Consider the following 27983-nt stretch of genomic DNA (forward strand, 5'->3'; position numbering starts at 1 on the left):
TCTACTTTCTTTCGGGTGACTGTTCTCGTTCTCATTTCCCTTAGTTTTGAACTTGGGGCCTTTGGGCTCTAGAGAAATTGTGTGACTTTGTCGCAGCCTAGCACCTTGTTGGGCGGGGGTGTTGACCTCCGGCTAAGGGTGTTCTCTTCCCTTTGGGCTAGGAATTACAAGTGAGTCCTGTACCCGTTCTCCGGGTACAGCCCCTGTGAGGTCTGATTGCTTCAGACGGGGGTATCTTGTGTTCCCGGGGGGGGGGGGGGTGTTCGTTCTAGGACGATTCTGGGTCCAGGGTTCTTGTCTTGGATCCTTCTTGGATGTCTGGAGACTTATGATCCTGTGGACTGGTTCAGGACGACCCAGTTTTTTTAGGGACCCTATGTTGAGACATAGGGGCTAGCTCATTGGGTTTGCAAGCAGGAAGGCCAGAGTTCACATCCACCTTCGGGTACTGGTTATAAACTTTAAGGCCTGACTTGTCCTTCGGACTGAGTGTGCACTGTTAGGGGAAGATCCTCCATTTCAGATTCCCGGCCTTATTCTGTATTTCTGGGCGTTGCCTCCCCTTGTTTCTATGAGACTGGTGGGTCTCTGTTGGTCTGGAGTTCCTTATGCTAGCTGGACAGCTAGCTCAGCATACTAATGCAATGTGGCTACTCTGCCCTGTAGCAAACCGAGGGTTGCAAGTTCGATCCCCGGTGAGGTCTACTCAGCCTTCCTCCTTTTGAGGTTAAGATGAGCAGCGCCTTGAGTCCCTTATGGGGGATTAGCCGTGCTTTACAAGTAAATTCATGTTTTTTCTGTGTCTTTTCTTCTTTGTGGAAGAATATGGTAGCTTGTTCCCTTTCTTTAGTAAGGGGTGTGTTGTTTTAAGATCGACTGCTGGGCGACGGTGTCTCTTGGAGGCTGTTGAATCAGTTGAGTCTTGTCCCTGAGGTCTCTAGCAAGGCTTGTGGACTATCTGCGGGTCAGTGTCCTTGGGCCTTTTCCTTTTTTCAAAGTTGTTCTCGGCTTCGGACGAAGCAGGGTTTTGTTGGGTAGGGGTTTTTAGGCCAGGTGCCCTCAGAATGGGCCGCCTCTTGTACCCTCCAGTTTTTGCATTTAGTGTCCTCTATAGCTTGGGTATTGTTTTCCCAAAAGTAATGAATGCAGCTGTGGACTCTTTCCATTTATGAAGAAAAACATAAATTATGCTTACCTGATCATTTTCTTTTCTTCATATGGAAAGAGCCTGTTTTTTTTGTTCTTTTCGCACCTTTTCACCCTGATATTTCTTATACTGTACCTTGTTCCTCTGAAGAATGACTCGGGGATGAGGGCAGTGGGAGGAGTATTTAAGCCTTTGGCTGGGGTGTCTTTGCCTCCTCCTGGTGGCCAGGTTCTGAATTTCCAAAAGTAATGAATGCAGCTGTTGACTCTCCCCGTACAGAAGAAAAGAAACTATCAGGTAAGCATCATTTGTATTTCATCATATCCTTATAATTTACTATAAAAACAATTATAAAATATGATGAAAAAATGGTAAAAACACACACTTTTTCTAACTTTAACCCCAAAATCTGTTAAACTTTTACAACCACCAAAAAAAGACCCATGCTAAATAGTTTCTAAATTTTGTCTTAAGTTTAGAAAAATGAATAATAGTAGTAAATTAGAAAGTTACTTAAAATTGCTGCTGTATCTGAATCATGAAAGTTTCATTTTGACTAAACTATCCCTTTAATTTAAAGACTATATCTACTTCACTTTTAGTGTATTGATGCTTCCAGCAGTTAAATACAGATGTGCAAGGAGCAGAATGTGACCCTTCACAGGCCGTTAGCTCATCAGCGCAAGTTACAAAGGCCCTATGCTACTGTGCCAGACCATGTGTATGACTGAGGGATTAAAAACTCGTAGACTGGAGGATAATCACCACATGAAATTAATGAATTTATCCGGTGAAGGACCATTAATACAGTAGAATTGCATAATAAAAAGACAATACAATAATACTCTCAATTTCACAGAAGCAGTGTATATTTTTTTTAGGGCAATTTTTTTTATCTTTTCTCCTATTTCCAGCTCCCTGTATCACGTGACAGACATCAGCCAATCACAGACTAGTATACGTTTACCCTGTGAGCTTGTGCACACACTCAATAGCAGCTGGTACCTACATTTAAAGTAAAGGTAAACTTTGATGAATGAAAGCCCGGTTTTTAAAAATACTATTAAAAACAGGGGCACTTTCATTCATCAAAGTTTACAAATTAGCCGTTTTGATTAAAAACTTACCTTTGTTTTTTTCACAGCCAGAGCAGCTTCCCCCTCCTGGAAATCCTCTCTTCACACGTCAGCAGTGACTAATCCGGCTTCCTCCGATCACAGCATGGCCTCAGGCAATAACCACCCTGGGGGGAAAGCCATGATTGGAGGAAGCCGGATTAGTCATTGCTGACGTGTGAAGAGAGGATTTCCAGGAGGGGGAAGCTGCTGTATCTGTGAAAAGAAACAAAGGTAAGTTTTTAATCAAAACGGCTGCTTTGTAAACTTTCATGAATGAAAGTGCCCCTGTTTTTAATAGTATTTTTAAAAAACGGACTTTCATTCACCAAATTTTACCTTCACTTTAATGTGCATGTAAAGATTGTGCAAAATTTGATAATGGATGTAAATTGGGAAAACTCTTAACATTGTGTGCTCTTTCTGAATCATGAAAGTTTAATTTTGGTTTGTGTCCTTTTTAAGTGTGTGGGTAAAAGCATACAAAATGGTTAGCAGAGTTTCTGGTTTCTCTAGGGGTATAGACGTGTATGTGGCCACTTGGTTTATACATGCCAGGGATGCAGCGATACAATAACATGGCAATTGGTTTTGAATATAAGAGGCTTTGGAGACTGCTCCGCATTGTTTAACATTTTAATTAGACAAGTAATTGTTTTCTTTGTTGCGTTTTTAATGTGTGTCACTCCTAAGCATACCTCAGTATTCTCTTATGGAAAGATGCTAATAGAAATAGGTACATATAGTAAATTAAGTAAACTGAAATCTTTTTCTAATGTTGAACATTGTTTCTGAGTCGTGAATGTTTAAAGGGATAGGTCAAAATTGAGATGTACATGGAGGCATTCCAATGTCAAATAGACGGATGTTTGCAATATACAAACAAAAATGCCTCCAGTAAGTTATTAGTTATTTGCGACATATGCTGTGCGGCATAGGGCTGCCGTGTTTTCCAGGTCACTGTGCAGGGGGAACATGTATTGTTCCTCTGGACATCACATGAATAGTGCTGATGAACTGCACAATTCATGTTCCACCCTGCAGCATGTGTAACTCATAAGTGTCCAGGAAACATGACCAAAGTGGCAGCCCTATGTGAGCGCCCTGTGCACCAGCATTTACACCGCAGACCTTCTCAGAGAATCCGCAGTGGCTGGTATGACACAAATTAACTGTTAGTAGAAGTATTCAAGCTCAGAGAGCTGGAAGTGTTGTGTATTGTGTCTGTGAAGACTTAAAGGGACAGTATACTATAAAATTAGTTTTTTCCATAATATGTTTCCAATTCCTTTTTTTTACCAGTTGCAGATTATAAAATGTATGATATTTGCTTTTTAAGGCTTATTTGTTTGTGCATATGAATTAGCTGATTTTGTGTTTTGAAGCCACAACCTAATAAAATGAGTTGAGCTTGTAGGTATAATCAGATCTCATTACCGTATCACATTGTGTACATATACATGCTTCTTTATCTTATATCTGTAGGTATAATCGGATCTCATTACTTTATCACATTGTGTACATATACCTGCTTCTTTATCTTATATCTGTAGGTATAATCGGATCTCATTACTTTATCACACTGTATACATATACATGTGTCTTTATCTTATATCTGTAGGAATAATCAGATCTCATTACTGTATCACATTGTGTACATATACATGTGTCTGTATCTTATATCTGTAGGTGTAATCAGATCTCATTACTGTATCACATTGTGTACATATACGTGTGTTTTTATCTTATATCTGTAGGTATAATCAGATCTCATTACTATATCACATTGTGTACATATACATGCTTCTTTATCTTATATCTGTAAGTATAATCAGATCTCATTACTTTATCACATTGTTTTCATATACATGTGTATTTATCTTATATCTGTAGGTATAATCAGATCTCATTACTTTATCACACTGTGTACATATACATGTCTTTATATTATATCTGTAGGCATAATCAGATCTCATTACTGTATCACATTGTGTACATATACATGTGTGTCTATCTTATATCTGTTCATAAACCAATCACCAATACTTGGAGAGAACAATGAAAAATTAACATTGTATTACCTTATCTCTTCTATACCCCACTGGGAGTGTAATTTCTTCTACTGGCTGTGTTAACGCAGCTTGGTCACAAGGCCAAAAACTTTTAGAACAGTTGGGGATACCACAGGCTAAATAAACTAATTCAAATGCCATTATAAGGTTAATGGAAATACTTGAAAACAATTTAATACACTCCAGCAGGTAAAGTGGATCATTGGGAACAAATTAAAGGGGAGAATTTTTTTGAGTAAACTGTCCCTTTAAAGGGACAGTCCAGTCCAAAAAAAACTTTCATGATTTAAATAGGGAATGTCATTTTAAACAACTTTCCAGTTTACTTTTATAACCAATTTTGCTTTGTTCCATTCATATTCTTAGTTGAAAGCTAAACATAGGAGGTTCATATGCTAATGTCTTAGACCTTGAAGATTGCCTCTAATCTGAATGCATTTTGACCACTAGAGGGCATTACTTCATGTGTTTCATATAGATAACATTAAGCTCACGCACGTGAAGTTACCATGGAGTGAGCACTGATTGGCTAAAATGCAAGTCTGTCAAAAGACTGAAATAACGGGGCATTTCTCTTGTTAAGTGTATCCAGTCCACGGATCATCCATTACTTGTGGGATATTCTCCTTCCCAACAGGAAGTTGCAAGAGGATCACCCACAGCAGAGCTGCTATATAGCTCCTCCCCTCACTGCCATACCCAGTCATTCTCTTGCAACTCTCAACAAAGATGGATGTAGTAAGAGGAGAGTGGTGTATTATAATTAGTTTTTTAACTTCAATCAAAAGTTTATTTTTAAATGGTACCGGAGTGTACTGTTTCATCTCAGGCAGCATTAGAAGAAGAATCTGCCTGTGATTTCTATGATCTTAGCAGAAGTAACTAAGATCCATTGCTGTTCTCACATATTCTGAGGAGTGAGGTAACTTCAGAGAGGGAATGGCGTGCAGGTTTTCCTGCAATAAGGTATGTGCAGTTAATATTTTTCTAGGGATGGAATTTGCTAGAAAATGCTGCTAATACCGGATTAATGTAAGTAAAGCCTTAAATGCAGTGATAGCGACTGGTATCAGGCTTATTAATAGAGACACATACTCTTATAAAAGTGTAATATAAAACGTTTTACCTATAAAAGAATTGTCACAAGAGGGGTCTGTCGAGGGGGAAGTTATGCCGACTAACTCTCCCCACGTGTCGGACCCTTCGCCTCCCGCTCAAGGGACGCACGCTAATATGGCGCCAAGTACATCAGGGACGCCTATAGCGATTACTTTGCAGGACATGGCTGCAATCATGAATAATACCCTGTCAGAGGTATTATCCAGATTGCCTGAATTAAGAGGCAAGCGCGATAGCTCTGGGGTTAGACGAGATACAGAGCACGTAGATGCTGTAAGAGCCATGTCTGATACTGCGTCACAATATGCAGAACCTGAGGACGGAGAGCTTCAGTCTGTGGGTGACGTCTCTGAATCGGGGAGACCTGATTCAGAGATTTCTAATTTTAAATTTAAGCTTGAGAACCTCCGTGTATTGCTTGGGGAGGTATTAGCTGCTCTGAATGACTGTGACAGTGCAGGTGAGTACTGATGTTTTTCCAATACCTAAAAGGCTTACAGAATTTATTAGTAAGGAGTGGGATAGGCCCGGTGTGCCCTTTTCCCCACCTCCTATATTTAGAAAAATGTTTCCTATAGATGCCACTACACGGGACTTATGGCAGACTGTCCCTAAGGTGGAGGGAGCAGTTTCTACTTTAGCAAAGCGTACCACTATCCCGGTTGAGGACAGTTGTGCTTTTTCAGATCCAATGGATAAAAAAATTAGAGGGTTACCTTAAGAAAATGTTTATTCAACAAGGTTTTATTTTACAGCCCCTTGCATGCATTGCGCCTGTCACTGCTGCGGCGGCATTCTGGTTTGAGGCCCTGGAAGAGGCCATCCATACAGCTCCATTGACTGAAATTGTTGACATGCTTAGAACTCTTAAGCTAGCTAACTCATTTGTTTCTGATGCCATTGTTCATTTGACTAAACTAACGGCTAAGAATTCTGGATTCGCCATCCAGGCGCGTAGGGCGCTATGGCTCAAATCCTGGTCAGCTGATGTGACTTCAAAGTCTAAATTACTCAACATTCCTTTCAAGGGGCAGACCTTATTCGGGCCTGGTTTGAAAGAAATTATTGCTGACATTACTGGAGGTAAGGGTCATACCCTTCCTCAGGACAGGGCCAAATCAAAGGCCAAACAGTCTAATTTTCGTGCCTTTCGAAGTTTCAAGGCAGGTGCAGCATCAACTTCCTCTGCTTCAAAACAAGAGGGAACTTTTGCTCAATCCAAGCAGGCCTGGAAACCTAACCAGTCCTGGAACAAGGGCAAGCAGGCCAGAAAGCCTGCTGCTGCCTCTAAGACAGCATGAAGGAGCGGCCCCCTATCCGACAACGGATCTAGTAGGGGGCAGACTCTCTCTCTTCGCCCAGGCGTGGGCAAGAGATGTTCAGGATCCCTGGGAGTTGGAGATCATATCTCAGGGATATCTTCTGGACTTCAAAGCTTCTCCTCCACAAGGGAGATTTCACCTTTCAAGATTATCTGCAAACCAGATAAAGAAAGAGGCATTCCTAAGCTGCGTACAAGATCTCCTTGTAATGGGAGTGATCCATCCAGTTCCGCGGACGGAACAAGGACAGGGGTTTTATTCAAATCTGTTTGTGGTTCCCAAAAAAGAGGGAACCTTCAGACCAATTTTGGATTTAAAGATCCTAAACAAATTCCTCAGAGTTCCGTCATTCAAGATGGAAACTATTCGAACCATTTTACCCATGATCCAAGAGGGTCAGTACATGACCACAGTGGACTTAAAGGATGCCTACCTTCACATTCCGATTCACAAGAATCATCATCAGTTCCTGAGGTTTGCCTTTCTAGACAGGCATTACCAATTTGTAGCTCTTCCATTCGGGTTGGCTACAGCCCCAAGAATTTTTACAAAGGTTCTGGGCTCACTTCTGGGGGTCCTAAGACCGGGAGGCATAGCGGTGGCTCCTTAACTGGACGATATCCTGATACAGACGTCAAGCTTTCAAATTGCCAAATCTCATACAGAGATAGTTCTGGCATTCCTGAGGTCGCATGGGTGGAAAGTGAACGAAGAAAAGAGTTCTCTATCTCCTCTCACGAGGGTTTCCTTCCTAGGGACTCTAATAGATTCTGTAGAATTGAAAATTTACCTGACGGAGTCCAGGTTATCAAAACTTCTAAATGCTTGCCGTGTTCTTCACTCCATTCCGCGCCCCACGGTGGCTCAGTTCATGGAAGTAATCGGCTTAATGGTAGCGGCGATGGACATAGTGCCATTCGCGTGCCTGCATCTCAGACCGCTGCAATTATGCATGCTCAGTCAGTGGAATGGGGATTACACAGATTTGTCCCCTCTACTAAATCTGGATCAGGAAACCAGAGATTCTCTTCTCTGGTGTTTATCTCGAGCCCATCTGTCCAAGGGTATGACCTTTCGCAGACCAGATTGGACAATTGTAACAACAGATGCCAGCCTTCTAGGTTGGGGTGCAGTCTGGAACTCCCTGAAGGCTCAGGGTTCATGGACTCAGGAGGAGAAACTCCTCCCAATAAATATTCTGGAGTTAAGAGCAATATTCAATGCTCTTCTGGCTTGGCCTCAGCTAGCAACACTGAGGTTCATCAGATTTCAGTCGGACAACATCACAACTGTGGCTTACATCAACCATCAAGGGGGACCCAGGAGTTCCCTAGCAATGTCAGAAGTCTCCAAGGTGATATTGATAGCGCCTGCGTGGTCACGCAGGACCTGGTATGCAGACCTAGTGGACATGTCATCCTTTCCACCATTGACTCTGCCTCTGAGACAAGACCTTCTAATACAAGGTCCTTTCAATCATCCAAATCTACTTTCTCTGAGACTGACTGCATGGAGATTGAACGCTTGATCCTAGCAAAGCGTGGCTTCTCAGAGTCAGTAATTGATACCTTAATACAGGCACGAAAGCCTGTCACCAGGAAAATTTACCACAAGATATGGCGTAAATATCTTCATTGGTGTGAATCCAAGAATTACTGATGGAGTAGGGTTAGGATTCCTAAGATATTGTCCTTCCTCCAAGAGGGTTTGGACAAAGGATTATCGGCTAGTTCTTTAAAGGGACAGATTTCTGCTCTGTCTATTCTTTTACACAAGCGTCTGGCAGAAGTTCCAGACGTTCAGGCATTTTGTCAGGCTTTAGTTAGAATTAAGTCTGTGTTTAAACCTGTTGCTCTTCCATGGAGCTTAAACTTGGTTCTTAAAGTTCTTCAAGGGGTTCCGTTTGAACCCCTTCATTCTATTGATATCAAACTTCTTTCATGGAAAGTTCTTTTTCTGATGGCTATTTCCTCGGCTCGAAGAGTCTCAGAGTTATCTGCCTTACATTGTGATTCTCCTTATCTGATCTTTCATTCAGATAAAGTTGTTCTGCGTACAAAACCTGGGTTTTTACCTAAGGTGGTTTCTAACAAGAATATCAATCAAGAGATTGTTGTTCCATCATTATGTCCTAATCCTTCTTCAAAGAAGGGAACGTCTTTTGCATAATCTAGACGTAGTCCGTGCCTTGAAGTTTTACTTACAGGCTACTAAAGATTTTCGCCAAACATCTAACCTGTTTGTTGTTTACTCTGGACAGAGGAGAGGTCAAAAGGCCTCGGCAACCTCTCTTTCTTTTTGGCTTCGGAGTATAATCCGTTTAGCCTATGAGACTGCAAGACAGCAGCCTCCTGAAAGGATTACAGCTCATTCTACTAGAGCTGTGGCTTCCACCTGGGCCTTTAAAAATGAGGCCTCTGTTGAACAGATTTGCAAGGCTGCAACTTGGTCTTCCCTTCATACTTTTTCCAAATTTTACAAATTTGATACTTTTGCTTCTTCGGAGGCTGTTTTTGGGAGAAAGGTTCTACAGGCAGTGGTTACTTCCGTTTAAGTTCCTGCCTTGTCCCTCCCATCATCCGTGTACTTTAGCTTTGGTATTGGTATCCCACAAGTAATGGATGATCAGTGGACTGGATACACTTAACAAGAGAAAACATAATTTATGCTTACCTAATAAATTTATTTCTCTTGTAGTGTATCCAGTCCACGGCCCGCCCTGTCCTTTTCAGGCAGGTCTAAATTTTAATTAAACTCCAGTCACCACTGCACCCTATGGTTTCTCCTTTCTCTGTTTGTTTCGGTCGAATGACTGGATATGGCAGTGAGGGGAGGAGCTATATAGCAGCTCTGCTGGGGGTGATCCTCTTGCAACTTCCTGTTGGGAAGGAGAATATCCCACAAGTAATGGATGATCCGTGAACTGGATACACTACAAGAGAAATAAATTTATCAGGTAAGCATAAATTATGTTTTTGCAGAGGGTTAGATACAGGGTAATCACAGAGGTAAAATGTATATTAATATTACTGAGATATGGAGCAGTCTGCAGAGGGTTAGATGCAAGGTAATCACAGAGGTAAAAAGTATATTAATATAACTGAGATAAGGAGCAGTCTGCAGAGGCTTAGATACAAGGTAATCAGAGGTAAAAAGTATATTAATATAACTGAAATAAGGGGCAGTCTGCAGAGGCTTAGATACAGGGTAATCACAGATGTAAAAAGTATATGAATTTAACTGAGATAAGGAGCAGTCTGCAGAGGCTTAGATACAAGGTAATCACAGAGGTAAAAGTATATTAATATAACTGAAATAAGGTGCATTCTGCAGAGGCTTAGATACAGGGTAATCACAGAGGTAAAAAGTTTATTAATATAACTGAGATAAGGAGCAGTCTGCAGAGGGTTAGATACAGGGTAATCACAGGTAAAAAGTATATTATAACTGAGATAAGGGGCAGTCTGCAGAAGCTTAGATACAAGGTAGTCACAGAGGTAAAAAGTGTATTAATATAACTGTGTTGGTTATGCAAAACTGGGGAATGAGTAATAAAGGGATTATCTATCTTTGTAAACAATAACAATTCTTGTGTTGACTGTCCCTTTAAAGAGAAATGAAACCCAAAAATGTTCTTTCATGATTCAGATAGTGAATAAACAACATTCCAATGTACTTCTATTGTCTAACTTGCGTCATTATCTTGGGATCCTTTTGTTGAAGCAGCAGCAGTGCACTACTGGGAGCCAATAACATGAGGCATATATGTGCAGCCACCAATCAGCAGCTCCAGAGCCTACCTAGGTATCTTTTTTTTAACATAGGATACCAGGAGAACAAAACAAATTAGATGACAGAATTAAATTGGGAAGTTGTTCAAAATAACATGCTCTATCTGAATCCTGTAAGATTTTTTGGGGTGGGTTTCATGTCCCTTTAATTTGTGTCATACAAGCCACTGCTGACTGCACAGCCCTCACACCATTTGTGCGTATGCCACAGATAAACAATTATAACCTTTTACTAGAAGCATTTGTGCATTTTGTACGTATCTGTCCCTTTTACTTTAAACTTCCAGGTCACTTTTAGATGGTGGTGTTTGGCTGTTGAAAAACAATTCCAGCAAGCAAGGTGTTAATGCATTCAAAATGTTCATTTGTTGCAATAAAATATTGTAACAATTACGTTTTTATTTTTCCTTTAACAAATATATTAGCTATGAGAGAAAGTCCAGTCGTTTAGTGATTTTACTATACATGGTATACGGTTTTGCATCTGTCCATTTTAGCCCAGGCCACAGGTATGGAGGAAGCGTCTGGAGACGGCTGTTAGTGGCAGTTGTTTATAAACGAGCGCTAATTGAGTAATAAGCGTCTGTAAAGAGGAGACCACATCTAGTTGTGTTTTATGGATGGGAAATGGATGTGCTTGTTTACACAGTTCATGGTGACTAACGACCCAGTTGCTTGTTTAGTCATTAATGCAACGTTAATGTAAGTTAATGCCAAGCTGCCTCATTAAAACATGTTTGTTATAAAGGAGCAAGGCTTATGGCACTGCTATTTCGTTTTTCTAAGGTATTTAAAGGGACGTTCTAAAGTCAGAATTAAGTGCTCTAAATTAGTTGTGTTAAGTATAATTTTTACATTACTGTCACAATTTACAATGGGGTTAACAAATTCATAAGGGTTAATCACATAGGTTAAGCCCCACTCACAAGCTAATTGGAGGTCCCAAGCAGGGACACCATGTTGGGAGGGAGAGACCCAGTCCATTTGAAGGGGGCTGCTTTGAATACATTGAGCTCTTATTAGCTGCTTGCCTGAGTACATTGTCTCATTAAGCATCACAACATAATTTTTTTTTTATTATTTTTATTTTGAAGAATTATTTATAGTTATTCTCTTTTAAAGCAACAGTCTACACCATAATTTTTGTTCAAAAGATAAATAGCTTTATTATCAGTTTTGCATAACCTACACTGTTATCTTAATACACATTTTACTTCTGTGATTACCTTGTATCTAAGCCTCTGCAGACTGCTCCTTATCTCCGTTATATTAATATGCTTTTTACCTCTGTGATTACCCTGTATCTAAGCCTCTGCAGACTGCCCCCTTATTTCAGTTATATTAATATACTTTTTACCTCTGTGATTACCCTGTATCTAAGCCTCTGCATACTGCTCCTTATCTCCGTTATATTAATATACTTTTTACCTCTGTGATTACCCTGTATCTAAGCCTCTGCAGACTGCCCCCTTATTTCAGTTATATTAATATACTTTTTACCTCTGTGATTACCCTGTATCTAAGCCTCTGCAGACTGCTCCTTATCTCCGTTATATTAATATGCTTTTTACCTCTGTGATTACCCTGTATCTAAGCCTCTGCAGACTGCCCCTTATCTGTTATATTAATATACTTTTTACCTCTGTGATTACCCTGTATCTAAGCCTCTGCAGACTTCCCCTTATGTGTCAGTTATATTAATATACATTTAAGCTCTGTGTTTACCTTGTATCTAACCCTCTGCAGACTGCCCCTTATCTCAGTTATATTAATATACTTTTACCTCTGTGAATGCCCTTTATCTACGCCTCTGCAGACTGCTCCTTATCTCAGTTATATTAATATACATTTTACCTCTGTGATTACCTTGTATCTAAGCCTCTGCAGACTGCTCCTTATCTCAGTTATATTAATATACTTTCTCTTGTTAAGTGTGTTCAGTCCACGGGTCATCCATTACTTATGGGATATATTCTCCTTCCCAACAGGAAGTTGCAAGAGGATCACCGAAGCAGAGCTGCTATATAGCTCCTCCCCTCACATGTCATACCCAGTCATTCATTTGCAACCCTCAACAAAGAAGGAGGTCGCGAGAGGAGTTGGAGTTTTTACTTAATTATTCTTCAATCAAAAGTTTATTTTAAAATGACACCGGAGTGTGCCGTTTTTTGTATCTCAGGCAGTATTTGGAGAAAAATCTGCCTGCGTTTTTCTATGATCTTAGCAGACGTAACTAAGATCCGCTGGCTGTTCTCGACATTATGAGGAGTAGGGTATCTTCAGAAAGAGGGGAATAGCATGCGGGGTCCCCCGCAAATGAGGTACGTGCAGTACATTATTTTCTGGGAATGGAATGGACTAAGAAAATACTGCTGTTACCCATATGATGTAAGTACAGCCTTAAATGCAGTAGTAGCGACTGGTATCAGGCTGATAAATGTATGCGCAGTTGAGTTATTTTCTAGGGACTAGAATTTGACTGAGAAAATACTGTTAATACTGAAATAATGTTTAAGCTCTGGGTTAAGGACAGAGTGCGCTGATGACACGAGAGCCATGTCCGATACTGCGTCACAATTTGCAGAACATGAGGACGGTGAGCTTCATTCTGTCAGTGACGGTTCTGATCCGGGGAGACCGGATTCAGAAATTTCAAATTTTAAATTTAAGCTTGAGAACCTCTGCGTGTTACTAGGGGAGGTGTTAGCGGCTCTGAATGATTGCGACACGGTGGCAATCCCAGAGAAATTATGTAGGTTGGATAGATACTATGCGGTACCGGTGTGTACTGACGTTTTTCCTATTCCAAAAAGGCTTACAGAAATTATTAGTAAGGAGTGGGATAGACCCGGTGTGCCCTTTTCCCCTCCTCCGATATTTAGAAAAATGTTCCCTATAGACGCCACCACACGAGACTTATGGCACACGGTCCCTAAGGTGGAGGGAGCAGTTTCTACTTTAGCCAAGCGTTCCACTATCCCGGTGGAGGATAGCTGTGCTTTCTCAGATCCAATGGATAAAAAATTAGAGGGTTACCTTAAGAAAATGTTTGTTCAACAAGGTTTTATATTGCAGCCTCTTGCATGCATTGCGCCTGTCACGGCTGCAGCGGCTTTCTGGTTTGAGTCTCTGGAAGAGGCGATTCGCACAGCACCATTGGATGAGACTTTGAGCAAAGTTAGAACGCTTAAACTGGCTAATGCGTTTGTTTCGGATGCCGTAGTGCATTTAACCAAACTTACGGCTAAAAATTCCGGATTCGCCATACAGGCGCGCAGGGCGCTATGGCTTAAATCCTGGTCAGCAGATGTAACTTCTAAGTCTAAGCTACTTAACATTCCTTTCAAAGGGCAGACCTTATTCGGGCCCGGCTTGAAGGAAATTATTGCTGACATTACGGGAGGTAAGGGCCACACCCTTCCTCAGGACAGGGCCAAATCAAAGGCCAAACAGTTTAATTTTCGTGCCTTTCGTAACTTCAAGGCAGGAGCAGCATCAACTTCCTCCGCTCCAAAACAGGAAGGAACTACTGCTCGTTACAGACAGGGTTGGAAAGGCAACCAGTCATGGAACAAGGGCAAGCAGGCCAGAAAGCCTACTTCCGCCCCTAAGACAGCATGAAGACAGGGCCCCCTCTCCGGAGACGGATCTACTGGGGGGCAGACTTTCTCTCTTCGCCCAGGCCTGGGCAAGAGATGTACAGGATCCCTGGACGTTGGAGATTATATCTCAGGGATACCTTCTGGATTTCAAAACTTCTCCTCCACAAGGGAGGTTTCATCTGTCAAGGTTATCAACAAACCTAGTAAAGAAAGAGGCATTTCTACAATGTGTACAAGACCTCTTAGTGATGGGAGTGATCCACCAAGTTCCGCGAACGGAACGAGGACAAGGGTTTTACTCAAATCTATTTGTGGTTCCCAAAAAAGAGGGAACCTTCAGACCAATCTTAGACTTAAAAATCTTAAACAAATTCCTAAGGGTTCCATCGTTAAAGATGGAAACCATTCGGACCATCCTGCCCATAATCCAAGAGGGTCAATATATGACCACAGTGGACTTAAAGGATGCCTACCTTCACATACCGATTCACAAAGATCATTATCGGTACCTAAGATTTGACTTTCTAGACAGGCATTACCAGTTTGTAGCTCTTCCCTTCGGGTTAGCTACGGCCCCGAGAATTTTTACAAAGGTTCTGGGCTCACTTCTGGCGGTACTAAGACCACGAGGCATAGCGGGGGCTCCGTACCTAGACGACATTCTGATTCAAGCGTCAAGTTTTCAAAATGCAAAGTCTCATACAGAGATAGTTCTAGCATTTCTGAGGTCGCATGGGTGGAAAGTGAACGTGGAAAAGAGTTCTCTGTTACCGCTCACAAGGGTTCCTTTTCTAGGGACTCTTATAGATTCTGTAGAGATGAAAATTTACCTGACGGAGTCCAGGTTATCAAAGATTCTCAATGCTTGCCGTGCCCTTCACTCCATTCCGAGCCCATCAGTAGCTCAGTGTATGGAAGTAATCGGCTTGATGGTCGCGGCAATGGACATAGTGCCATTTGCGCGCCTGCATCTCAGACCGCTGCAACTATGCATGCTAAGTCAGTGGAACGGGGATTACTCGGATCTGTCCCCTTTGCTAAATCTGGACCAGGAGACCAGAGATTCTCTTCTCTGGTGGTTGTCACGGGTCCATCTGTCCGAAGGAATGACCTTTCGCAGACCAGATTGGACGATTGTAACAACAGATGCCAGCCTTCTAGGCTGGGGAGCAGTCTGGAACTCCCTGAAGGCTCAGGGATCGTGGACTCAGGAGGAGAAACTCCTACCAATCAACATTCTAGAATTAAGAGCAATATTCAATGCTCTTCTAGCTTGGCCTCAGTTAGCAACACTGAGGTTCATCAGGTTTCAGTCGGACAACATCACGACTGTGGCTTACATCAATCATCAAGGGGGAACCAGGAGTTCCCTAGCGATGTTGGAAGTCTCGAAGATAATTCGCTGGGCAGACTCACACTCTTGCCACCTGTCAGCGATCTACATCCCAGGTGTGGAGAACTGGGAAGCGGATTTTCTAAGTCGCCAGACTTTTCATCCGGGGGAGTGGGAACTACACCCGGAGGTATTCGCTCAACTGATTCGTCGTTGGGGCAAACCGGATCTGGATCTTATGGCATCTCGCCAGAACGCCAAGCTTCCTCGTTACGGATCCAGGTCCAGTGACCCAGGAGCGGTGCTGGTAGATGCACTTGCAGCCCCTTGGGTTTTCAACATAGCTTATGTGTTTCCACCTTTTCCGTTGCTACCTCGACTGATTGCCAGGATCAAACAGGAGAGAGCATCGGTGATTCTGGCCACGCAGGACCTGGTATGCAGACCTAGTGGACATGTCGTCCTGTCCACCATGGTCTCTACCTCCGAGGCAGGACCTTCTAATTCAGGGTCCTTTCAACCATCCAAACCTAATTTCTCTGAGGCTGACTGCTTGGAGATTGAACGCTTGATTCTATCAAAGCGTGGGTTTTCGGATTCGGTTATTGATACATTAATACAGGCTCGGAAACCTGTTACCAGAAAAATTTACCATAAGATATGGCGTAAATATTTATATTGGTGTGAATCCAAGAGTTACTCATGGAGTAAGGTTAGGATTCCTAGGATATTGGCTTTTCTACAAGAGGGTTTAGAAAAGGGCTTATCCGCTAGTTCACTAAAGGGACAGATTTCTGCTCTGTCTATTCTTTTACACAAGCGTCTAGCAGGGAATCCAGACGTCCAGGCTTTTTGTCAGGCTTTGGCTAGGATTAAGCCTGTGTTTAAGGCTGTTGCTCCTCCGTGGAGCTTAAACTTGGTTCTTAAAGTTCTTCAGGGTGTTCCGTTTGAACCCCTTCATTCCATTGATATTAAGCTTTTATCTTGGAAAGTTCTGTTTTTGATGGCTATTTCCTCGGCTCGAAGAGTCTCGGAATTATCTGCCTTACATTGTGATTCTCCTTATCTGATCTTTCATTCAGACAAGGTAGTCCTGCGTACTAAACCTGGGTTTTTGCCTAAGGTTGTTTCTAACAGGAATATCAATCAAGAGATTGTTGTTCCATCATTGTGTCCTAATCCTTCTTCAAAGAAGGAACGTCTTTTGCATAATCTAGACGTGGTCCGTGCCCTGAAGTTCTACTTACAGGCAACTAAAGATTTTCGACAAACTTCTTCCCTGTTTGTCGTTTACTCTGGACAGAGGAGAGGTCAAAAGGCTTCGGCTACCTCTCTCTCTTTTTGGCTTCGTAGCATAATACGTTTAGCCTATGAGACTGCTGGACAGCAGCCTCCTGAAAGAATTACAGCTCATTCCATTAGAGCTGTTGCTTCCACTTGGGCCTTTAAAAATGAGGCCTCTGTTGAACAGATTTGCAAGGCTGCAACTTGGTCTTCACTTCATACTTTTTCCAAATTTTACAAATTTGACACTTTTGCTTCTTCGGAGGCTGTTTTTGGGAGAAAGGTTCTACAGGCAGTGGTTCCTTCTTTTTAATGTTCCTGCCTTGTCCCTCCCTTCATCCGTGTACTTTAGCTTTGGTATTGGTATCCCATAAGTAATGGATGACCCGTGGACTGAACACACTTAACAAGAGAAAACATAATTTATGCTTACCTGATAAATTTATTTCTCTTGTAGTGTGTTGAGTCCACGGCCCGCCCTGTCTTTTTGAGGCAGGTTCTAAATTTTAAATTTTAACTCCAGTCACCACTGCACCCTATAGTTTCTCCTTTCTCGTCTTGTTTCGGTCGAATGACTGGATATGACATGTGAGGGGAGGAGCTATATAGCAGCTCTGCTTGGGTGATCCTCTTGCAACTTCCTGTTGAGAAGGAGAATATATCCCATAAGTAATGGATGACCCGTGGACTGAACACACTACAAGAGAAATAAATTTATCAGGTAAGCATAAATTATGTTTTTTACCTCTGTGATTACCTTGTATCTAAGCCTCTGCAGACTGCCCCTTATCTCAGTTATATTAATATAATTTTTAACTCTGTGATTACTCTGTATCTAAGCCTCTGCAGACTGCCCCTTATCTCACTTATATTAATATACGTTTTACCACTGTGATTACCCTGTATCTAAGCCTCTGCAGACTGCTCCTTATCTCAGTTATATTAATATACGTTTTACCACTGTGATTACCCTGTATCTAAGCCTCTGCAGACTGCCCCCTTATCTCAGTTATATTAATATACTTTTTACCTCTGTGATTACCCTGTATCTAAGCCTCTAAAGACTGCCCCCTTATTTTAGTTCTTTTGACTGACTTGCATTTTAGCCAATCAGTGCTGACTCCTAGGTAACTCCACGTGGGTGAGCACAATGTTATCTATATGGCACAAATGCAAATGAACGAACACCCTCTAGTTGTGAAAAACTGACAAAATGCATTCAGATAAGAGGCAGCCTTCAAGGCTTTAGAAATTATCATATGACCTACCTAAGTTTAGCTTTCAACTAAGAATATCAAGAGAATAAAGCAAAATTGATGATAAAAGTAAATATGAATCATGAGTTTATTGTTGACTATACTGTCCCTTTAAATTGAAACCTCATTCATGATTCAAATAGAGCATGCTATTCAAAACAAAATCCAATTTATCAAACTGCAGTCTTAAATGCACCCTTTCTGAGGCACCAGTTCATACTGAGCATGTGCAACAGTTCAGTGTATACGTATGAGTCTGTGATTGGCTGATGGCTCTCACATGATACAGAGGGAATCGAAATGGAATAAATGTCAAATCTACAGCTCATTTAAAATTCAAAGCAAGTGTTACTGTACTGTGTTATGAAATTGAAATGTTAATGTATTTAATGGTCCTTTAAACTTTTAAGGTGATATTCTAAAACAAAAATACATACTGTAATTTTTCACAGATAAGTGTGTCTTTACCAATTTGTTTAACCCTTTGTGGGGTGTTAAAATCCCTCTTGACAACCACAAACATTGCATCCTTCCATGTAAGACATCTGGCCAGCCAATCAGGAAAATCAGGCACACAACCCCACCAATCAGACTTGGTGCTTTACTATTGGTTAAATGTATTTCGTTTTAAGTAAAGTTACACAAATTACAGTGTGTCACTTTTGTAATCTGTTTTTTTGTTGCATTTGGAGATTTGTGCACCTTGGTTATAAACTTTCTATTGGGTAAGTTGGGATCCCTCTATCGTTTGTGCACATAGTTTATTTGCAATAAGTTTCATATGGTGCGTGTGAGTATTGGCCAGACTGTTGGTGCTGTGAGGTGCCACTAGGCTGCTGATTATTAGGTGCACGTGCGTTTGAACATGGGTCAGACTGTTGGTGCTGTGAGGTGCCGCTGGGCTGCTGATTGTTAGGTGCACTTGCGTGTGAGTATGGGTTAGACTGTTAGGTGCTGTGACGTGCCGCTGGGCTGCTGATTGTTAGGTGCACGTGCATGTGAGTATGGGTCAGACTTTTGGGTGCTGCGAGGTACCGCTGGGCTGCTGATTGTTAGGTGCACGTGCATGTGAGTATGGGTCAGACTTTTGGGTGCTGTGAGGTGCCGCTGGTCTGCTGGTTGTTAGGTGCACGTGCGTGTGAGTATGGGTCAGACTTTTGGGTGCTGCGAGGTACTGCTGGGCTGCTGATTGTTAGGTGCACGTGCGTGTAAGTATGGGTCAGACTGTTGGTGCTGTGAGGTGCCACTGGTCTGCTGATGGTTAGGTGCACGTGCGTGTGAGTATGGGTCAGACTTTTGGGTGCTGTGAGGTGCCGCTGGTCTGCTGATTGTTAGGTGCATGTGCGTGTGAGTATGGGTCAGACTTTTGGATTCTGTGAGGTGCTGCTGATAGTTGCACGTGCGCGTAAGTATGGGTCAGACTGTTGGTGCTGTGAGGTGCTGCTGATAGGTGTGCATGTATGGGTCAGACTGTTGGTGCTGTGAGGTGCCGCTGGTCTGATTGTTAGGTGCACGTGCGTGTGAGTATGGGTCAGACTGTTGGTGCTGTGACGTGCCACTGGGCTGCTGATTATTAGGTGCACTTGGATTCACTGCAGGAATGGATTTAGTGAGCTGCATGGAAACCAGTGCAGTCTGGCAGGAGAAGCATCTGATGCTGCTTTATTGCCACATGGTTACATGTGATCTCTCTCTCTTACACCTGGTTGCACGGGATCTCTCTCTCTTACACCTGGTTACACGGTATCTCTCTCTCTTACACCTGGTTACACTGTATCTCTCTCACACCTGGTTACACGGGATCTCTCTCTCTTACACCTGGTTACACGGGATCTCTCTTACGCCTGGCTGCACGGGATCTCTCTTACGCCTGGCTGCACGGGATCTCTCTTACGCCTGGCTGCACGGGATCTCTTACGCCTGGTTACACGGGATCTCTTACACCTGGTTACACGGGATCTCTCTTACGCCTGGTTACACGGGATCTCTCTTACGCCTGGTTACACGGGATCTCTCTCTTACGCCTGGTTACACGGGATCTCTCTCTTACGCCTGGTTACACGGGATCTCTCTCTCACGCCTGGTTACACGGGATCTCTCTCTTACGCCTGGTTACACGGGATCTCTCTCTTACGCCTGGTTACACGGGATCTCTCTCTTACGCCTGGTTACACGGGATCTCTCTCTTACGCCTGGTTACACGGGATCTCTCTCTTACGCCTGGTTACACGGGATCTCTCTCTTACGCCTGGTTACACGGGATCTCTCTCTTACGCCTGGCTACACGGGATCTCTCTCTTACGCCTGGCTACACGGGATCTCTCTCTTACGCCTGGCTACACGGGATCTCTCTCTTACGCCTGGTTACACGGGATCTCTCTCTTACGCCTGGTTACACGGGATCTCTCTCTTACGCCTGGTTACACGGGATCTCTCTCTTACGCCTGGTTACACGGGATCTCTCTCTTACGCCTGGTTACACGGGATCTCTCTCTTATGCCTGGTTACACGGGATCTCTCTCTTACGCCTGGTTACACGGGATCTCTCTCTTACGCCTGGTTACACGGGATCTCTCTCTTACGCCTGGTTACACGGGATCTCTCTCTTACGCCTGGTTACACGGGATCTCTCTCTTACGCCTGGTTACACGGGATCTCTCTCTTACGCCTGGTTACACGGGATCTCTCTCTTACGCCTGGTTACACGGGATCTCTCTCTTACGCCTGGTTACACGGGATCTCTCTCTTACGCCTGGTTACACGGGATCTCTCTCTTACGCCTGGTTACACGGGATCTCTCTCTTACGCCTGGTTACACGGGATCTCTCTCTTACGCCTGGTTACACGGGATCTTTTTTTTACGCCTGGCGACACGGGATCTCTTTTTTTTACGCCTGGCGACACGGGATCTCTTTTTTTTTACGCCTGGCGACACGGGATCTCTTTTTTTTACGCCTGGCGACACGGGATCTCTTTTTTTTACGCCTGGTTACACGGGATCTCTCTCTTACGCCTGGTTACACGGGATCTCTCTCTTACGCCTGGTTACACGGGATCTCTTTTTTTTACGCCTGGCGACACGGGATCTCTTTTTTTTACGCCTGGCGACACGGGATCTCTTTTTTTTACGCCTGGCGACACGGGATCTCTTTTTTTTACGCCTGGCGACACGGGATCTCTTTTTTTTACGCCTGGCGACACGGGATCTCTTTTTTTTTACGCCTGGCGACACGGGATTTTTTTTTTTTTTTACGCCTGGCGACACGGGATCTCTTTTTTTTTTACGCCTGGCGACACGGGATCTTTTTTTTTTTACGCCTGGCGACACGGGATCTCTTTTTTTTACGCCTGGCGACACGGGATCTCTTTTTTTTACGCCTGGCGACACGGGATCTCTTTTTTTTACGCCTGGCGACACGGGATCTCTTTTTTTTACGCCTGGCGACACGGGATCTCTTTTTTTTTACGCCTGGCGACACGGGATCTCTTTTTTTTTTACGCCTGGCGACACGGGATCTCTTTCTTTTTTTTACGCCTGGCGACACGGGATCTCTCTCTTTTTTTTACGCCTGGCGACACGGGATCTCTCTCTTTTTTTTACGCCTGGCGACACGGGATCTCTCTCTTTTTTTACGCCTGGCGACACGGGATCTCTCTCTTTTTTTACGCCTGGCGACACGGGATCTCTCTCTTTTTTTTACGCCTGGCGACACGGGATCTCTCTCTTTTTTTTACGCCTGGCGACACGGGATCTCTCTCTTTTTTTTACGCCTGGCGACACGGGATCTCTCTCTTTTTTTTACGCCTGGCGACACGGGATCTCTCTCTTTTTTTTACGCCTGGCGACACGGGATCTCTCTTTTTTTACGCCTGGCGACACGGGATCTCTCTTTTTTTACGCCTGGCGACACGGGATCTCTCTCTTTTTTTACGCCTGGCGACACGGGATCTCTCTCTTTTTTTACGCCTGGCGACACGGGATCTCTCTCTTTTTTACGCCTGGCGACACGGGATCTCTCTCTCTCTTACGCCTGGCGACACGGGATCTCTCTCTCTCTTACGCCTGGCGACACGGGATCTCTCTCTTACCCAAACATATTTGGCCAACTTAGAAACCCAATTACTGCCTTTTATTGTTATGGAGCTTGTGTTTTTACATATATAACTTAGAACTCAATTAAAGGGGCTTGTATGATTTGGGGAGTTTGTAATTTTAAGAAACCTTTACAATTTACTTACATGTTTTTTGTTTTCGATCATTTGTTGAAAAGCATACGTAGGTAGGCTCAGGAGCAGCACTGCTCCTTTTCTTGTTTCATTAGAGCATAATAGTGATTTATGTACAATATAAGTAAAGCTGTGTGGTCTACCTCTATCGCTAACTTTTCTGTAAGGCACAATATTGCAGGGCATTTTTATTTTATTAATCAACCGTAACAAGAGATTCCAGCCCAATATTAAAATGCATATGAATCTATTTAGTCATTGTTCCCAGTCGGGTGGCACATTGGGAATATGCATGAGGAAGATACATTTTATGGTAATTGGTGCTTTGAATGGGTTATAGATTGTTGGCTCTTGTGCAATAATTCTTCATAGTAAGACCAATTTTTTTAATGGGCTTTCATTATTTATTTTGCTGTAATTCCTTTTAATTTAATTGTACCTGTGGAGTACCCTCCGGAATGCAAATCAATGGCCCTGCAACATGCTAGCCAGTGCCCCTACTGGCCACGACAAAGTAGATGAAATAAACTTATTTAAGAGGGTTTCCAAGGGGTGTGTCTATGAGCTGCAACACAGTACTTTTATTGTTTGCAGATCTTTTGCAACATAGTGATTTCATTGCAGGCACACACTGTGCATATATATTGTTTTCTGGTTAGAGTCTCTTCTTGTGGCCCACTTACATGTTTGCTGGCAGTGCACCAATTTGGCCAGTTGACCTTAGATGATCCTGGGCACTTGGACCTCCTCCCCTCCCTACGTGTACCAGATGGGTGTGAGTCTGTGCCAGATCTGTCCCATGCAGGCCCCTCTGCGGCCAGCCAGATAAGCCGACCTCTGGTATACGAGTAGCAACCAAAGGACACTTTTATTAATATGCTCCTCTGTCTGCAGAATGTTTCTAAGCAGATTATTAGCATGTAAGCTGTGTTTGCAAAATTAGCCCAAACACAGGATTAATGTGTTAGCGCAACTCTGCAAAATCCTGTAATCTGGGAATAAACCCTTTTAGGAAGAGCCTGTGTCTCGTGTTAAGGCCCCAGTCCATGTCAGACTCCTGTTGTCTGTTCCTTAATGGTATTAACTGTTTATGTAAGATGCAGGTTACAACACACACGTCTAGTGTAGAAAAGCGCTTGTGTTCCTGGGAGATCAGTCAGTAATTCCTGTTTGCTGCAAGTCTACATCTGTGTCCTAGTTAGTCTCTCGGCTGTGTCTGTTGTGTAACAGCAACAGCTGGATGTTACGTTGCACGGCAACTGCTACAGCGCTGCGGCGTCAAATGACCAGAGTATTGTTTATTTTTATTCTTCTAGTCATTTATAAACCCCTTTACTACATTAAAGGGACATTAAACACTAAATGAATCATTGATAGAATGATTGATTCAGAGCAAATATTTGCCTGACAATGATCTATTGTATTTTTAAAAAAAATGGTATTAGTTGTTTAAGTATTAACAAAATAAGGGTAACATTCTAATGTCCGTAAAGCAGTGGGCGCTGCCATATTGTAACTTAGGCTTCTTTTTCTGCTACAGCCAATTAGGGATAGTTATAAAGGGCTTACTAGAGTGTGCAACCAATCACTGTGTGGATTACAGATGTGTCTGCACTTCTACTTTTAATTTGGGAATCCCACTATATGCAGATTTAAATTACAGGAAAAGGGAGCAAAATAATGAATGTATATTGCAAAGTTGTTTTACTACATACAATTAAATATTTTATACTAGTCCTAAAGCCCGTTCACACGGGCCGTGTTGTGTTATATTTAATTTAAATTCTCTCTCTCTCTCTCTGTCTCTCTCTGTCTCTCTCTCTCTCTCTGTCTCTCTCTCTCTCTGTCTCTCTCTCTCTCTCTCCCCTTTTTGCCCCAACCTCTTTACCTACTGTCTGTGTACCACTTTCTACCCCATCCTCTCTGCCTGTTGCCCCTAGTGCTCCCCTTACTGCCCCAGCCACTCAGTCTGCTGACCTCCAACAGTGCAGCTCTCACTGCGCCAACCTTTGAGCCTACTGCCTTCACACCTTACATCCTGCTGCCCCGCAGCGTTCCTCTAACTGTTTCGCGCTGCTGTCGGGTGGGTGCGCGTGCGGCTAAGTGAGTGCGAGGGTGTGATAGGCGGCTAGGGTGCGCGTGCGGCTAAGTGAGTGCGAGGGTGCTTCTGCAAGGGGGGTCATCTGCGCGTGCGATCAGCGGCAAGAGTTTGTCTGAACTGCGCATGACGGCTTCAGACAAACTCTTGTCTTTTATAATATAGGATTAATATCTCAGTGTTTAATGTCCCTTTAAAGGGACACAGGGCTCAATGTTAAGCGTTCATGATTCAGATAATGTTTTTTTTTAAAAAAATACAACTTCTGTTTTCATATTTACCTCTTGGTGCTTGTCTATGTGCACGCTCCTGAGCCTAACTCAGTAAGCTTTCATGTAAAGGAGTGAAATTCCATCAGTGGAGGTCAAGAGGCCAATTTGATGTTAAAGATCAATTAGGAAGCTTTATAAAATTGACTTTCACGTCTCTTGATGTTCTAACTTCTGCTAAGTCTTCTCAGCATTCAACATTTTTCTATAAAATTCCACCTGTTCTAAGTCCTTTGTCATTCTACAGCGCAATAGGTTTCATCGTGTTCTGTTTGAAATGACATGTTTTTGTTTAAAGCTCTAGGAGCGACTGAGTGGTAAGGCAAAGGAAATGGTTACCATTTAAAACACATCTAATGCTAACAAATACTTATACATGTTATCATGGATCCATGCTATAAACAAAAAATAAAAAAACTTTGAGGGCCAGCTAGGGACCCTTAGTCTTTAGGAGCCAATAGGAATTTACTTATGCTAAGCGCTGGGAGATGCACTCTCATGAAATGACATGTTTGTTTTGTCTGATATTTGAGACTCAATTTTGAAAAAAACAAGTATATTAATGCGTTGATGAGTTAGCAACACAAATATCACATTAACCTAAATATTCTTTTACTTAGAAACTGATTTTAAAATGTATATATTTTGTCCCTGTGTTTAATGCCGCTCTGACTCCCGGTTACTCCAGTGGTCTCTTTATTTGATCTGATCTAAAATCTAGCACCATTGTTTATTTGTTGTGTACAGGTAGGGGTTATATCATGGGTAGATGCCTTGTGATTTTTCCTTGCTGTGTGCATCAGCATAGAACCCGTCGTGTACTGCAGTATGCTCTTGTGCTTTCCTAGGGCCACTAAAGTCAAAATTAATGTTTCCCGTTTCAGATAAAGTAGCAATTTAAAAGAAAACTTTCCAATATACTTCTATTATAAAAATTTGCACAGTGTTTTTATATGCACACTTTCTGAGACACCAGCAAGTTCACAGTATATATGTATATGCATTTCTTTTTATTGTTTTTGATTGGCGGCTGGCTGTCACATGATACGGGGGAGGGTAATTTTGGATTAACTTTAACTTTGAATTTGAAATTAGCCTTAGTGTATCTTCTGGCAAATTTAACTGAGATAAGGAGCAGTCTGCAGAGGCTTAGATACAAGGTAATCACAGAGGTAAAAAGTATATTAATATAACTGAGATAAGGAGCAGTCTGCAGAGGATTAGATACAAGGTAATCACAGAGGTAAAAAGAATATTAATATAACTGAGGTAAGGGGGCAGTCTGCAGAAGCTTAGATACAAGGTAATCACAGAGGTAAAAAGTATATTAATATAACTGAGATAAGAAGCAGTCTGCAGAGGATTAGATACAAGGTAATCACAGAGGTAAAAAGAATATTAATATAACTGAGGTAAGGGGGCAGTCTGCAGAAGCTTCAATACAAGGTAATCACAGAGGTAAAACGTATATTAATATAACTGAGATAAGGAGCAGTCTGCAGAAGCTTAGATACAAGGTAATCACAGAGGTAAAAAGTATATTAATATAACTGTGTTGGTTATGCAAAACTGGGGAATGGGTAATAAAGGGATTATCTATCTTTTTAAACAATAACAATTCTATGGTAGACTGTCCCTTTAAGTGCTATTGCATTGTCTTTTTATTGTGTATTTGTGGCAGAACAGCAAATTGTACTTGGAGGAAGCCTGTCTGAGCACTTTGCGTAATAATTTGCAAGTGCTTAATTGGTTATTCTGTAGGAGCACGATTTGCTTTTGCCGCTACAGGAATGTGTGCGCTCGTGCATGGGTTTTGTCTCTGTATCGCTCCCTCACACATTTTTGTTTCTTATCCACTACAGAGACAAGGAGCAAGAAAGGGAAGAACAGTTAATGGAAGACAAGAAACGCAAGAAAGAGGATAAGAAGAAAAAAGAATCCGCTCAGAAGGTGGGTGTGTTCTCTGTGGGTTACTTTACCTCTGAGCTTAGGGAATGAAGGGGGGAAATATGGCTACATGGAATACAGGGTCTGTTATGTAGGGGTGGGCGGAGCTGGCTACTCAGCTCTGTAGGGGTCGGCAGTGTTTGGGGGTTGACTTTGGTGAAATGGGTACATCATAGGTCTGCCATGGGGCTAGTGTGTGTATAACAGATGCTTTTGTAGGCTTTTTGGATGTGGTGAGCATGTCTTCTTTGGCAGTTTAGGTGGGAAATCTATGTTGTTTGGCTCTGGTGGGTACAAAAGACAGGTCACCTATGATATGGTGTGTGAGGTACAATGGGGGCTGCTTAATGATTTATGCAAAAGATTAACCTGATTGGGAGGGGGCATTCCATCTGGTTATACTTTAGTCTTAGATGGGCCAGCTGTGAGGGGAAGGGTTGAACAGGAGGGCCTTGTATCTTGCAGAGGGTACAACAGACAGATCAGAAATGGGGGACAGAGCAGACCTGGAGTGTCCTGTTTAGCAGAAAGGGTATGTCATGCTGGTCTGCTTTGCTAGATGTCAGCTTTGTTGAGTGGAGATGGTGGTCATGTCAGCTTTGGCGTTTGCAGCATGGGACAGAGGGGTTGTATTTAGTGACCAGGTGCAACAGGTAGGCATGTTTGATTGAGGTTGTCTGATGGTGGTGTAGAACCAGTGGGTATTTGTTGGATATAGGGTAGAGTATGTTTTGCATTGGTAGAGCAGGTTGTTTAAAGGATAATACATTGGGTGATCTCTCTTGATGGACAGGAGGACAGTTTATACCAGAGAAGAGGCAGAGCGTGCTGGTGTATCCAGCAAGGGTCTGTAAACAATTTATAATCTGCTTAGACTGAGGGTAGCTAGCAGACCAGCCGAGCATGACCCGTGGTTAAATGAGACCTGCACTAAATGGGGTTAATGCTTATAAGCAGCCCTTACTGAAATAACATAAGCACAAGGGACCAGGCATTGCCATCCCTCCCCGGTACCTCTTTAGAGACAGTTTGGCAGCTGAAAAGCAGTTTTACAAGTTGCTGATAATTTACCCTGTTTAGTGTGTGCTGCATTACATCATGAGGCCACAAAAGGCAAAAGTGCACTCGTGAGAGAGAGTAAATCATTTTGTAACTGCGCAAATACTATAAGCCAAGAGGCTTCATGTGCATCACAGGGTTAAACTCTTGAGTCTGTTGAGAGCTTTGTATAATGGATGTGAACGTCTCAGGAACCCTTTGTCTGGTGGTTTGTGTACGAATTGCCACTCTTCTTTGTCAGATCACTTCCTCTCTCCCTGCCGGGACAGGCAATTACAAGCCGGCATGAAAGCACTTTGGCTCAGAGTGCACAATCTCATTGATACAAAGACGTCCCTGGCA

General features: G+C 42.7%; 2 protein-coding genes across 6 annotated transcripts in view; both read left to right on the forward strand.

Moving 5' to 3' along the window:
• Positions 1 to 27983, forward strand: part of FAM83F (family with sequence similarity 83 member F) — an 818594-nt gene that overhangs the window by 271975 nt on the left and 518636 nt on the right. The window lies entirely within an intron of this gene.
• TNRC6B (trinucleotide repeat containing adaptor 6B) overlaps positions 1 to 27983 on the forward strand; it is a 330819-nt gene that overhangs the window by 86624 nt on the left and 216212 nt on the right. For all 5 annotated transcript variants that reach the window (XM_053721289.1, XM_053721285.1, XM_053721286.1 and 2 more), the window contains one exon: positions 26498 to 26585. In XM_053721289.1, coding sequence (XP_053577264.1) covers positions 26498 to 26585 — 88 coding nt within the window. The remainder of the gene's footprint in view (positions 1 to 26497; positions 26586 to 27983) is intronic.

The sequence above is a fragment of the Bombina bombina genome, chromosome 7, assembly GCF_027579735.1.
Source record: "Bombina bombina isolate aBomBom1 chromosome 7, aBomBom1.pri, whole genome shotgun sequence".
NCBI lineage: Eukaryota > Metazoa > Chordata > Amphibia > Anura > Bombinatoridae > Bombina > Bombina bombina.